At 35.8% G+C, this 11,524-nt stretch overlaps 1 protein-coding gene across 1 annotated transcript; it reads right to left on the bottom strand.

Moving 5' to 3' along the window:
• Positions 1–6,179: 6,179 nt before the first annotated feature.
• LOC142345333 (uncharacterized) lies at positions 6,180–9,903 on the bottom strand. The gene is made up of 2 exons (XM_075397337.1): positions 9,324–9,903; positions 6,180–6,896 (listed from the first exon to the last, which is right to left on the bottom strand). Exons 1-2 carry the CDS (start codon positions 9,854–9,856, stop codon positions 6,443–6,445), a joined length of 987 nt encoding a protein of 328 aa, XP_075253452.1. The 5' UTR covers positions 9,857–9,903; the 3' UTR covers positions 6,180–6,442.
• Positions 9,904–11,524: the final 1,621 nt, after the last annotated feature.

Below are 11,524 nucleotides of genomic sequence, written 5' to 3' on the forward strand. Positions count from 1 at the left end.
TCGCTCGCCCCCTCCCCCCCCCCCCCGCCTCTCTCTCTCTCTCTCTCTCTCTCTCTCTCGCCCCCCCCCTCTCTCTCTCTCTCTCTCTCTCTCTCTCTCGCACCCCCTCTCTCGCCCCCCTCTCTCTCTCTCTCTCTCTCTCGCCCCCCCCTCTCTCGCTCGCCCCCTCCCCCCCCCGCCTCTCTCTCTCTCTCTCTCTCTCTCTCTCTCGCCCGCCCTCTCTCTCTCTCTCTCTCTCGCCCCCTCTCTCGCTCTTTCTATAAACTGATTTTTTTTTCTTTGTTATAGCCAGGACTGCAGAAAGGACACCTTCAACATCGACTTGACCCCTCTCAGCTGAAAGAAGAACGAAAATCAAGAAAAAATCAAGAAAAAATCAAGAAAATCTGAAAAAAAACTTTGAAAATCAACGAATGCAATTGAAGATGGAAGGACTAATAAGTTGATTCAATAAATTGATTCAATAAATTAATAATAATTTCTACAAATTTGTAGATTCAAGTATTGCAATCTTTAATATTTTTTTTTTTCAAGTCTAGGTCTTAAGTATAGGATTCTAGGATTTAAGACGAACGGATACCGTATAAATAAGACGAACAGTTATCTTGTAAGATTCTTTTAAGACGAACGGTTATCTTGTAAGATTCTTTTAAGACGAACGGTTATCTTGTAAGATTCTTTTAAGACGAATGGTTATCTTATAAGATCTTGTAAGGCGAATGGCTATCTTGTAAGATTCTTGTAAGACGAATGTTTATCTTGTAAGATTCTGTCAGACGAATGTTTATCTTGTAAGATTCTGTCAGAAAATCTTGTAAGACGATGCATCCTCTTATAAGATTCTGTCAGAATCTTGTAAGATCTTACAAGATAACCATTCGGAGTTGTCCCGGGTGGAGTGTCAATCAAAAATTAAACCAAAGAATAATTTATTAACCAGGCTCAACTTTGTGATATAATTTTTTGGAAAACTAATCACTATTCTCACGCTCTACTTGTACAAATTTCAAGAGAGAAAATATAGAAATAAATATAACCATAGGCCTTAAAAATTCAGATTAGTAATAGTAACAATAATAAAAGTACTGGGGGACAATGAGATAGAATAAATTAATCAGACTAAATAAAAAAAATTGTTCGAAAATTTGGAACTGACTCTCAATTACACCAAAACCCATTAAATTATAAATTTATCTAATTTTTCCGAATAAATTTAGTACTTTCGTATATTATCAATTTAGTCATTTGGTATATTGTGCTACGCCCTTCAATATCCAAAAAAGCGCTTTTTAACGCCACCAGAATAATCAGAAATCAAAAATTTTGTCGTGAAGAAAAACCTTGACTTTCTTAGCTAAACAGTTCCAATTTATAACATATGAAAAATATCGTTTTTTTGTTGAGCAATTACAATTTCGGTTTAGTTTATCCATTGAAATTATCCCGTCTGAAACATCCTCCTACAGGCATGAAATTCTGCCTCGCCTCCGTCAACCCCGCGTCCAAATTGGGCAAAAACGACACCAATGGAAAAGGCAAATTACTCGAGCTCGGATTAGACTTGGGAAAATTTGTAGTTGTATTATTGGCACGTCTATCATTTTCTCTTGAGATTGCAGGAGCGCTGTTTCGAGTTTCTTTGAATTTTGTTTTCCTTAACAGCGCTTTTGACGTTTCCATGTCTAATCTGTGTACGTTCCAATAATGATACTGTAACATTTTTCTTTGCCTGTTAGCATACGAACAGTAAAAGCAATGGAGGAACAGATTCCGGTGGTTGTTGTAGAAATGAAGTCTTACTAAGTTCCGTTTCGGCGATTTGTAAGCACAATAACTGCACGAGAACTCTCCATTTGGCGAGTTGGATAAATACATCACAGCCGGGTTCTCCGTATTAGACTGGGGTTGGTTGGTCGAGTCACCCGACCCGGACTCCCCAGCATTCAAAGAGTCCGCAACGTTGTTAGGATGGACGTGGTTAGAATTGGGGAACGAATTCAGGAGCGAGCTTGATGGACCAGGGTTAAAAGATTTAGTATCAGAGTTTGATGCTATGACCGATGCTCGGGGCTGATTGTCTGTGGAATTATGGGCAAAATTCAAAGGCTGGTTAGCATTCGACGAACAAAAAGTGCTCCCGTAGTTACTAGTAGAGATCTTTACAAATTCCTGAGTCATTCGTAGATCATTCTGATTTATGGTTTCCATTTTTGGCTCGTTTCTGTTACGGGACAAATCGGTTCCGTGAACGTTAATATTGATCAGAGGTTCGCTTTGGTTGCCATCGCGAGGTCCTGCTGCGTGGACAAACTTGAGAGTTATGGAGCCGATTTCGCTCCTCGAGTCTTGATCGACAATTGAGAAGAGTTGATTGCCTTTCCCACCTGGCTGACCTGTGGGGTGGTTGGGATCTGGTTTGAAATAGTTGTTTAGGAATGTGTAGATGAAGGAACACTTCAAGTTCACTGATAAAGACAATTCGGCGTTACTCTCTTCCATTTGATTTATCTGAAAAAAAATCCAACAAATTTTTCAATTCTAATGCAACAGACAACGAGATCTAGTTTTACATATATTGAAGAGATTGATCAGTTATTTTAAGAACATAACCGACTACCGTCGGCCGAATTGCTCCCAAACGACAAGCGGGTGGTTTAATTTTAGCCCGCTTCAGCCCGGGGGAAGGGGGTTAAACTATGTAAGCTCAAAACGGGGCATCAAAACTTCTAAGGTTAAGGTTAAAATGAAAAAAACGCCAGCACACTTTTTAGTTGACTTTTAGTAGTTTACTGCCGACCAATGAGAGAGAACTTTAGATCACGCAAAACTTAGAAGTCCAGTGTGAAAAAATCCCTAGAAAATTCAGACCTTTAAGAGGATTTTCAGAATTTTTAAAGAGTATGCTTGCCACAACCAAAAGGTTAAATTTATGGAGACATCGAATTATTTTAAGTTTTACCCCGAAAAAACAAATTTCTAAAAAAAATTTGCCTTGAATCTTTAAATTATTAAAGCACAGAAAATTCACATCTCTTCACAGATACTAACTATAAAACACCACTAACTTAGAACAAAAGCTCTAGAACAAAACTTTATTTAATATCTAGAAAATACTGCACCAATTATATAAAATATTGATACAATATCTATCAATTGCATTAAAAACATACAGGACAACAATTATTCCTTCAAACTTTCTTTTAGATCAATTAAAATGTCTTTAATGAAAAAATTGATTTTCATTGTCGCTTGAAGAGCTTCCAAACATTAACATTTAAACATCGAAACAATTTAAAACCACTAGCTGTGTTTGCTGAAATAATATAAATTGTCATAATCCAAAAATTTAGAGAACTTCAAAATAGGATCATATAATTATATTTTGTTCTTGCAATTGATAGAAAATTCATGTATTTTGAGCAATTTTATTTCCATTATTATTATTCTTCAAGATAAAATAGAACTTTACCTAACCAAGTTCAAAAACACAACTACTGATGTCACATTAACCACGGCGATATGTTTTGAAGACGACAAAAACAGTTAAGTTTTAAAAAAATTTCTCAATTTTCTGTTTTTAAAATCTTTCCTACAACAAAATGTCTTGGAGAACACAATTCTAACTCAGAGCCCATCAATCACATTTTCAAAGAGTTAGTAAAAAAAGTAGTTGAAATGAAAATCCAATGTTTGCTCAATTTTCAAAAGTTCAATATTGATTGACCATTTTTACACTGTGTAACACTACTGTGCTACATTGCAATACTTTTTCAAAAAACGTTTAATAGTGACCTTCAGCACCGTAGGTGCTTTTCAACTTAAGAACACAAGAAACATTACACACGCCATATAGCAGTGATTGTCATTAACTCGATTGGGATCGAAACAAGAAAAGAAAAAATTATCTTACAAAGTGCAGGCTATTTCGATAGGATTCTATAGTTAGGCACACTCCTCTTTCTTAACGCTATAAGACACATGGATTAGTACCAATATCAATAAGCGTTAGATCTAGTAACAAAGAATAATTAGAAAATAGCTGACATAATGGACATCAAAAGTTGTCTACGCATAAAATACTAGCTACAAATTGAAAATAATAAAAGGATAAAAATGCAATAGAAGGCCGATGAAATCCTTCGTTATTGAAATTAGGTGAAGCAAATAAAAAAGAAAAACAAATTAGAGAAAAATTGATTTTATGTTGAAACAATCTCAGCATCACCATTAGCTGAAAACAGTGAACAACCCAAAGGGACCTGTCATTATTGAGACAAAGTGAGAGGATAACAAAAAAAACTACCAAACTCGTAAAACTCATTTATATTAAAATCACTTTGTCAAAATCATAAAAATTTGTAGCAATCATCATGGGTTTAAATGTGTCTCACTAGAAAGCCAAGCGGACCTGTCATTAAACAAAGCGCGGCTAAAAGCAAACAGCCAAAAATAAAAACGCGACAAATTAAAAAATGTAGTGATGCTTCATGACAACAGTGTCGAAGTAGCAACATTATGTCATTAAATGAAAACAATAAATAGGCTCAGTTGTATCTCGTTAGAAGTCCAATGGGACCTGTCATTATACAGACTAATCGATTAGACAAGGAACGTCATAGAAAGGCAAAAGAAAATTCCACTTATTTCAATAAGAAAAACTCGCAAGCCCGAACAAACCAGAGAGGGAATCATTTTAAAAAAAGAACTAAGAATCATTGTAGCACGTTTATTACTGAACAGCATTCGAAAAAAATTAACCCATGCAGCGAAAACAAGAAGCCATTAACCGAAGCCAAATTTCTCTACGTAAAAAATTCTCACAAAACCGAAAAATTTGTCCGAACACCAATTTCTCAATACACTTTAAAACCGGATTGAAAATTGCACGCTTTGAATTTACTTTCTATTTTCGCTCCGTTCAATATCCTTTCGTGGCTAAAATCGCAACTCAAATTTGCTTTCTCAGACATCAAGAAGTCGGAGAAGGCGTGGACAGATCAGCGCCCCAACGCAATCAAAATCTTTAGAACTTATAGCTCTCAAAACCTTAGATAGTTTCGCAGTACAAGCCGGTCAGAAGAGGAGTACGACTATTAAAGACTACCTCAGGAGTAAATTGGAAAAATACTTTCCAAAAAAAGGTATGTTTTGATTTAGCTGAGACAGCACAACCTAAAAAAATTTTAAACAAATTGTTCCGAGAAAATGAAGGGGAAATGACCCAGGTTACAACTGGCTTATGCATTAAATTTACGCGATCTCAATTTTGGTGTAGACAGAAATTTTCAACTTATTATTCAATTTGCCTAAATCTTAATTTAATTTGAAAAGAATCGTCTGAGAAGATTCTCTCCTCAGTGCAAAAAAAGATAACCATTTCTCTGAAGCCTCTACTTACAAAAGCTGTTTACTTATCTGCTTAAGATACTCGTATAACTTTTCCCAAAAGCAAAAATTGATAGAATATAAAATCCCTAAATGTGCTTAAGTTGAAAATTCGGAAAACCAGAAATTGAATTCATGGCACCACAATAATTGTTCTATTCACACAGTTATACATACAATCGTGACGAAAATAAATATCGGATGAACAAAAAAATACTTGTCAAGTTTTTTCTAAACAATTCTTTTTTAGATACCCCATTACTTAAATATCTTTTTTTAACGTTAAGAACTAACTTCTGTGAAATTAATTACACTGAAATGACTGGCGAGGGGTTGGCTTTATTAGTCGCTAGCTTAACCATAGGCAGCCTTCACTGGGTGAGTGGGCATAAAGTTGGGGGGGGGGGGGATATTTAGGGAGGGGAGTCAAAAACGAGGACGGAAGCAGAAGTTGCCAGGCTGTATCCAATCCCCCTAAATTTCCCTTAATGCGATAAATTCTAAGTTTACGTCTACACACCAAAGTTCGGTGAGGCGCGGGGGATTAAAATTAACTTATAGAGTATTCGAAACGTGAAAAGACCGGATCAGTAAACCCCTTTTGACAAATTTAAACCTCTATTTTTCCCCGAGAAATAAGTCTCTTCAAAAGAAACTTGGGATCTGTTCTGTTTCGCCCCCCCCCCCCCGCTAAGTGGGAATAAACCCCCAGGCAAACGTGCATTATTTTTAGATAGTAACGTGCTATATAACAACACAATTTGTAACTGGGGGCCATAAAATACACTGGAGGGGAGCGAAACAGAATAGATCCGAAATTTGAAATAAAAAATTGAAGTCTTTTCGACGATCGATTCAGTTTTTAAAGACTTTTCAATGGTACCACTTTTGTAAAAAGATATATCTGCAAAAGATATCGATCGGTCAAAATTTAAAGCCAGGCTAGTATTAAGTTCTTAACTTCCATTTCATATTGGGTTGGAACAATTAGCCTACTTCACTTGCACCAACAGTCTCCAACAACGACAACTTAAGTCGACGGAGTTCATACGCAACATTAATGCAACTGATGATCGACAATTACAGAATTCGAGTCTGGTTCTTTATGTTTGACAAGTTTTGCCCTTTGCTGTGCTTCATTTTCGCTCAGATTATGGCTCTTAATTAAATGGAATCTAAACTTGTCCTTTCTACGATAAGCTCTGTGACACCACGGGCAGTGAAGAAATTTGTTTCTGTGTTGATTACTGAAGTGTCGTTTCAAATTTCTCAGGTCATTTGCAACGTATCTACATTTAGGGCACCTCATATCCGTTGATGAGTCGACTGAGTTCACGAAAAATTCTGATTCTGGGTTGTTAACATTAGAACTAAATTGACTGATCGCTTCGCCGTATTCGTTGGATTCTGTGTCTCTGGTGACTCCTTCGATCATAGTATTGGTATTCAAGATTTGACTCTGATCACTAATTTGCGGAGCACTTCTCAAGATAGAGTTATTTTCCCCCCGGCTTTCAAAGTATCTGTTTCTCATTTTTCCAAAGAGAAAATAATCGAAAGAAACAAATTTAAAATTCTGTTGGTTTTTATGCCAGCTAATGATCATGTCTGTCATTAGATCATATGTTTCTGTTGCGAACAAAGCTCCCATAAGAAGTTATACATGGTGGCACCAAAACTGAAGCCCAACAAACTGATGGCCCACTAAATTCAGAAAGTGAGCGTTACGTCTTATGGTCTTAAGAAAAATTGAGACAAAAAACAGCCGGAAGAAATCCGAAACAACTTGAAGCGACGATCTTTCCGAACATCCCATCGAATCATTAAAAATGTGGGAGAAAACTAGAACAATCAGACCACTAATTTAGGTTTTCATAATTTAGTCGATCAAAAAGAAATTATCAAAGTGAAAGCTATTGAAGTCAAAACGCTTTTGTCAAAAAACAACACTTCTCAGGCTGGCTATAACTAATTACCTCATTTAATTTAAACATTAGTTCATGTAAAGAGAAAAATTGACCTATTTGCAGCTCAAATATTGAAAAACATAGCCGGCTGATTGCCGGAGAATAGGCGCGATAGACGCTTTTGGCTTTCCGTGAATTGAAACAACTAAAGAAAAAAGATAGACAGATCAGATCGACCGTCCTTTAATAGACCACTAGACTTTTTGGGTTAGATTCAGACTGTCAAATTTATGACACATACGGTCTATAAGAAAAAGCCCTAAGAGCATTTTCAAAATTGATATTCGAACTCAAAAACTTAAGACAATAAGTTTGGCACAACTTAGATGCACACTATTGATCTTTAACTAGCAAATGTTAATAAAATTTAAAGTTCCATAGGTTAGTTCAAAAGTCATTTGGTTCAAACAACAAACTAGGCCCAGAAGGAACTATGAATGTATAGGGGAACCGTTTAGAAAAACAATCCTATGCAAAAAATCAAAGTGAAAGTGCCGTACGTGAACAAAAAACCACTACCGAGAAAGCTTATTTTCGTTCAAATACCGTTTTCTCACTCTATTTTAAATTATCACTCGCTTTTTCGCTCCACTTCCTGTATCGGTGTGACCAAAATCGCTACTCCAATTTGACTTCAAAAATCATAAAAATGTGTGAACAGATCTTAAAAAAGACAGCGCCCCAATAAAATTCAGATTCTTTGAGTAGTAAAAAAAACCACGATAATAGCCGCTATCGCTTCGCACATAGTGAGAAACCAACGGAAAATAACCAGAAGTAAATCAATAGGCAAAAAGTATTCCCCATAAATTCACAAAAAACTGCTGTGAAAATTTAAGGCCGCGACATAAAATGAACCTTAAAATATTTTGCGATAGCCAAATAAAAAAAAACATTTTTCAAATTGACAAAATCCGAAACTAATCAAAAAAGCAGCCAGCGGTAATAATTGTCTCGAAAAAACCGGTGTCAAAAATTTAAAACACTGTAAATCAGAATATGGTGTAAATTTCTACAAGACAAAATAGGATACAATTGAATTGAAAAGTGAAATTAGGTCTGAAACTGCATAAACTATGAAGAACTTATTAAAGTTTAAATTTTTTTCAAATTTCTTATTACGCAAATTAATACTTCTTCAATTTTTGTGATACACAAATTTTACTGATAAGTGTATGCAATTGCAGAAAGCTTTGAAAAAATGAGTTCAACCTCTTAATGAGTTCAAAAACGTTATCATGAAAAATACAACGGAGATTAAAAATCAAAAGCAAAGAAATAATTTAACAAAACCTGCCCCGAATAATTTTAGAACATCAATCATTTTTAAAATTATTCCTAACAGACTCTTAGAGCTGAATTATATTAAATGAAATCAACCACAAGCAAAAAAAAGTCCCTGGAGGGTCCCCACATTCTTGAGCTATCCTCCAAATCTACCAAAATGTCAAAAAAACTTAAGTATTTTTTATTTAACTTTCCATTGCATTTCGAACCCTTCGAAATGTCTACAAAGAATTCATTGTCGATATATTAATTTTTCTTATCTCAGATGGTAAACAAAAAGGCTGAATACAATACATCAAACCAGAATCCAAAAACAAAATTTAAAAAAACTTCAAAACTTTAAAAAAAAACGCCAAAATCGAATGAGCATATTAAGTAATTTTTTATAAAATACCACAGATCAAAAACCAAGGAACAGAATAAAAGCCCATTGAATTAATAAGAGTCCATTACCGTATAAACTGATTACACGAAGGTCCTCTCCACGATCCAGCAATATCAAAAATCATAGAAAAATCAAAAAGTTCACGAAAAATTGAGAAATGAGCGTCTTTTCTCTTGAAACATTAATGGGCACTCAAAAAACAGTTAATATGAAGTTCAGATGGTAACATATTACTGCACCTATGATTTGAAAAAAACTATCTACAAATAACTTTTCCTTACGAGAAAAGAAACAGATACCTTTTTGCTTTCACATTACAGGGAGCTCTGTCCACCGAACTAATATTACATTCTGGAACAAAACTATCAACGTCACCGTTGCAAACACTGAAATCCAGATCAGCACAGAATTCCTCAGCGTCGCTTACGATTTCTTCTTTAATAAATACTTCTTCTTGATGCTGGTTTGAACTGTAATTTCCACCTGACTCACAACAGCCGATAAAGGCATCCACCGTCTGTTGAGTGGCATCATCAATACTGACATCAGCTTCACTAGACCGATTTTCGTTCATTCCAAAATCATGGCACAATCTTGTCAGATTAAAAGAACTCTGATCATCTGGTTGGGACGAAATTTGGAGAGAAACTGATCCAATTTTGGTCTGGAAATTGTGATCGACGATGTTGAAATTAGTTTTGAGTTCTGGAAACTCGTGATCAAGACTTGGATTTTGATGAAGTCTTGATTTGATCAAAGCTATGAGGTAGTCGCAAATAGCCGAACTGTCCAGATCAAGTGAGAAAGAAAGTCTCGGAAGCGTTGCAGCCATCAAAATGCTGAAAGAATCCACGCAACAATTAATGACGAAATCCTACAGATCGAAAAAATTGTAAATCCCCGTGTCAAACAGGACTGAATCCACGTGTCCACACGGTTGTTATCGCCATCGAGAACTTATCAAACTACGAGGCGAAGCTGAGTTGAATAACTTTGAGAGGGCGACAAAAACCGAGTGGTAATGTTTTCAATCAAATGTTGTCACGGCTACAACAGTTGCATTACTTACGTCACTCATGGCAGCTGATTAGATCTTTTTCCGTCGCTCTTTTATCGTCACACTTCATCAAGAGGCAAGTTTTACTACCCTTTCATATTTTTGTCTATTGATAGGGCGCTAGCGAGTTATTCTATTGGTAAGTTATGCAACTGTTGTTATAGCAATGAGGGTGGGTAACATACGTTTGCACATCAAATCTAATACATCAATTGTAGGGTACAAATTTAAACATAACCATATAAAGTGTGACCGATTGCTGTCGACCGACAGGCGGGGTATCTCGATTTATATCTAGCCTGCTCTATCAGGGGAACTTCTATGCTTTTTTGTAGCAACTGCCACGAATTAGGATTTTATTTTAAAAAGGGAAAAATCTATGGAGCTATTCTGTTTCACTCCCCTAATTGTTTTTATGGACCCCATTTATAAATTATGAGTTGTTAACTAGAACTTTAATATTTAAAAATTGGCACGTGGTCTTGGGGCCCGAAAAATTATATGCCAGTTACGGTGAGGGGACAAAAAATATCCAAACTTAGATCGAAATATCCAAACTAAGTCGAGCGTTAAAAAAGTTTCGAAAAGTCCAATCGCACAAGCGCAAGAATATTCCAGCAAAGAACGTTTGAGCAAACATTTTGTATGAAAAAGACACAATAATTGTTTCAGATACTGCCCGGGAGCAATTAAAAATAAACCATGAGCTATGATGAAAAACCGGAAAGAACATGCTATAGCTTTTTCAAAAATTGCTATGCGAAAGAGAAAAACCTTATTATTAAAATGGACACAAAACAGAATAGTTAAGTGTAAACAGAGTAAAAAATTGACATACTCTCAAACAAAAAGGCGAGGGGTTTGGATTGCGTTCAACCCCTACTGCATGGGGTGAGGGGCATTAAAAGTGAACGTTAAAGAAGGGCTTCGAAAAAGGGGTGATCACCAAAAACTCCTTTTACACCGAGTTTACGCCTACATAGCAAATTTGGGTGGGCAAGAGGATGGCGGAATGTGAGAACAGCAGTGATGCAGAGAAATTATGTCTAGGCAGCTTCGGTGAATCACAAAAAAAACTCGAGACCAGTGGGGCTCTAAGAGAAACTGCTTATAAACTTAATGCCTTAAAGATGAACTATTTTTATCCCGATTCTTAACAATTTGAAGAGATCTAGCTGTTAGTAGTATAAATGTCAGTAAAGATATTGAAAACTGACAAACAAACACTATGCCTACATTTAGCTAAAACAATTAAAATTGCCACAAACAAATTACGGAAAAATTAGCCTCCATTCTCCATTTCTTTCATCCCAAATTTAACAAAGAGGCTTGGTAATGTGCGCTTGCACATGATGTTCCGACACTGCCCATCCACGTTTTGATTTAATTGTATACCAAATGAGGAAGAGAAAGAAAACGTTCACCAATTCACATATCTTTTGA

Source organism: Convolutriloba macropyga, chromosome 1 (assembly GCF_964194025.1).
Source record: "Convolutriloba macropyga chromosome 1, txConMacr16.3, whole genome shotgun sequence".
Classification (NCBI taxonomy): Eukaryota; Metazoa; Xenacoelomorpha; order Acoela; family Convolutidae; genus Convolutriloba; species Convolutriloba macropyga.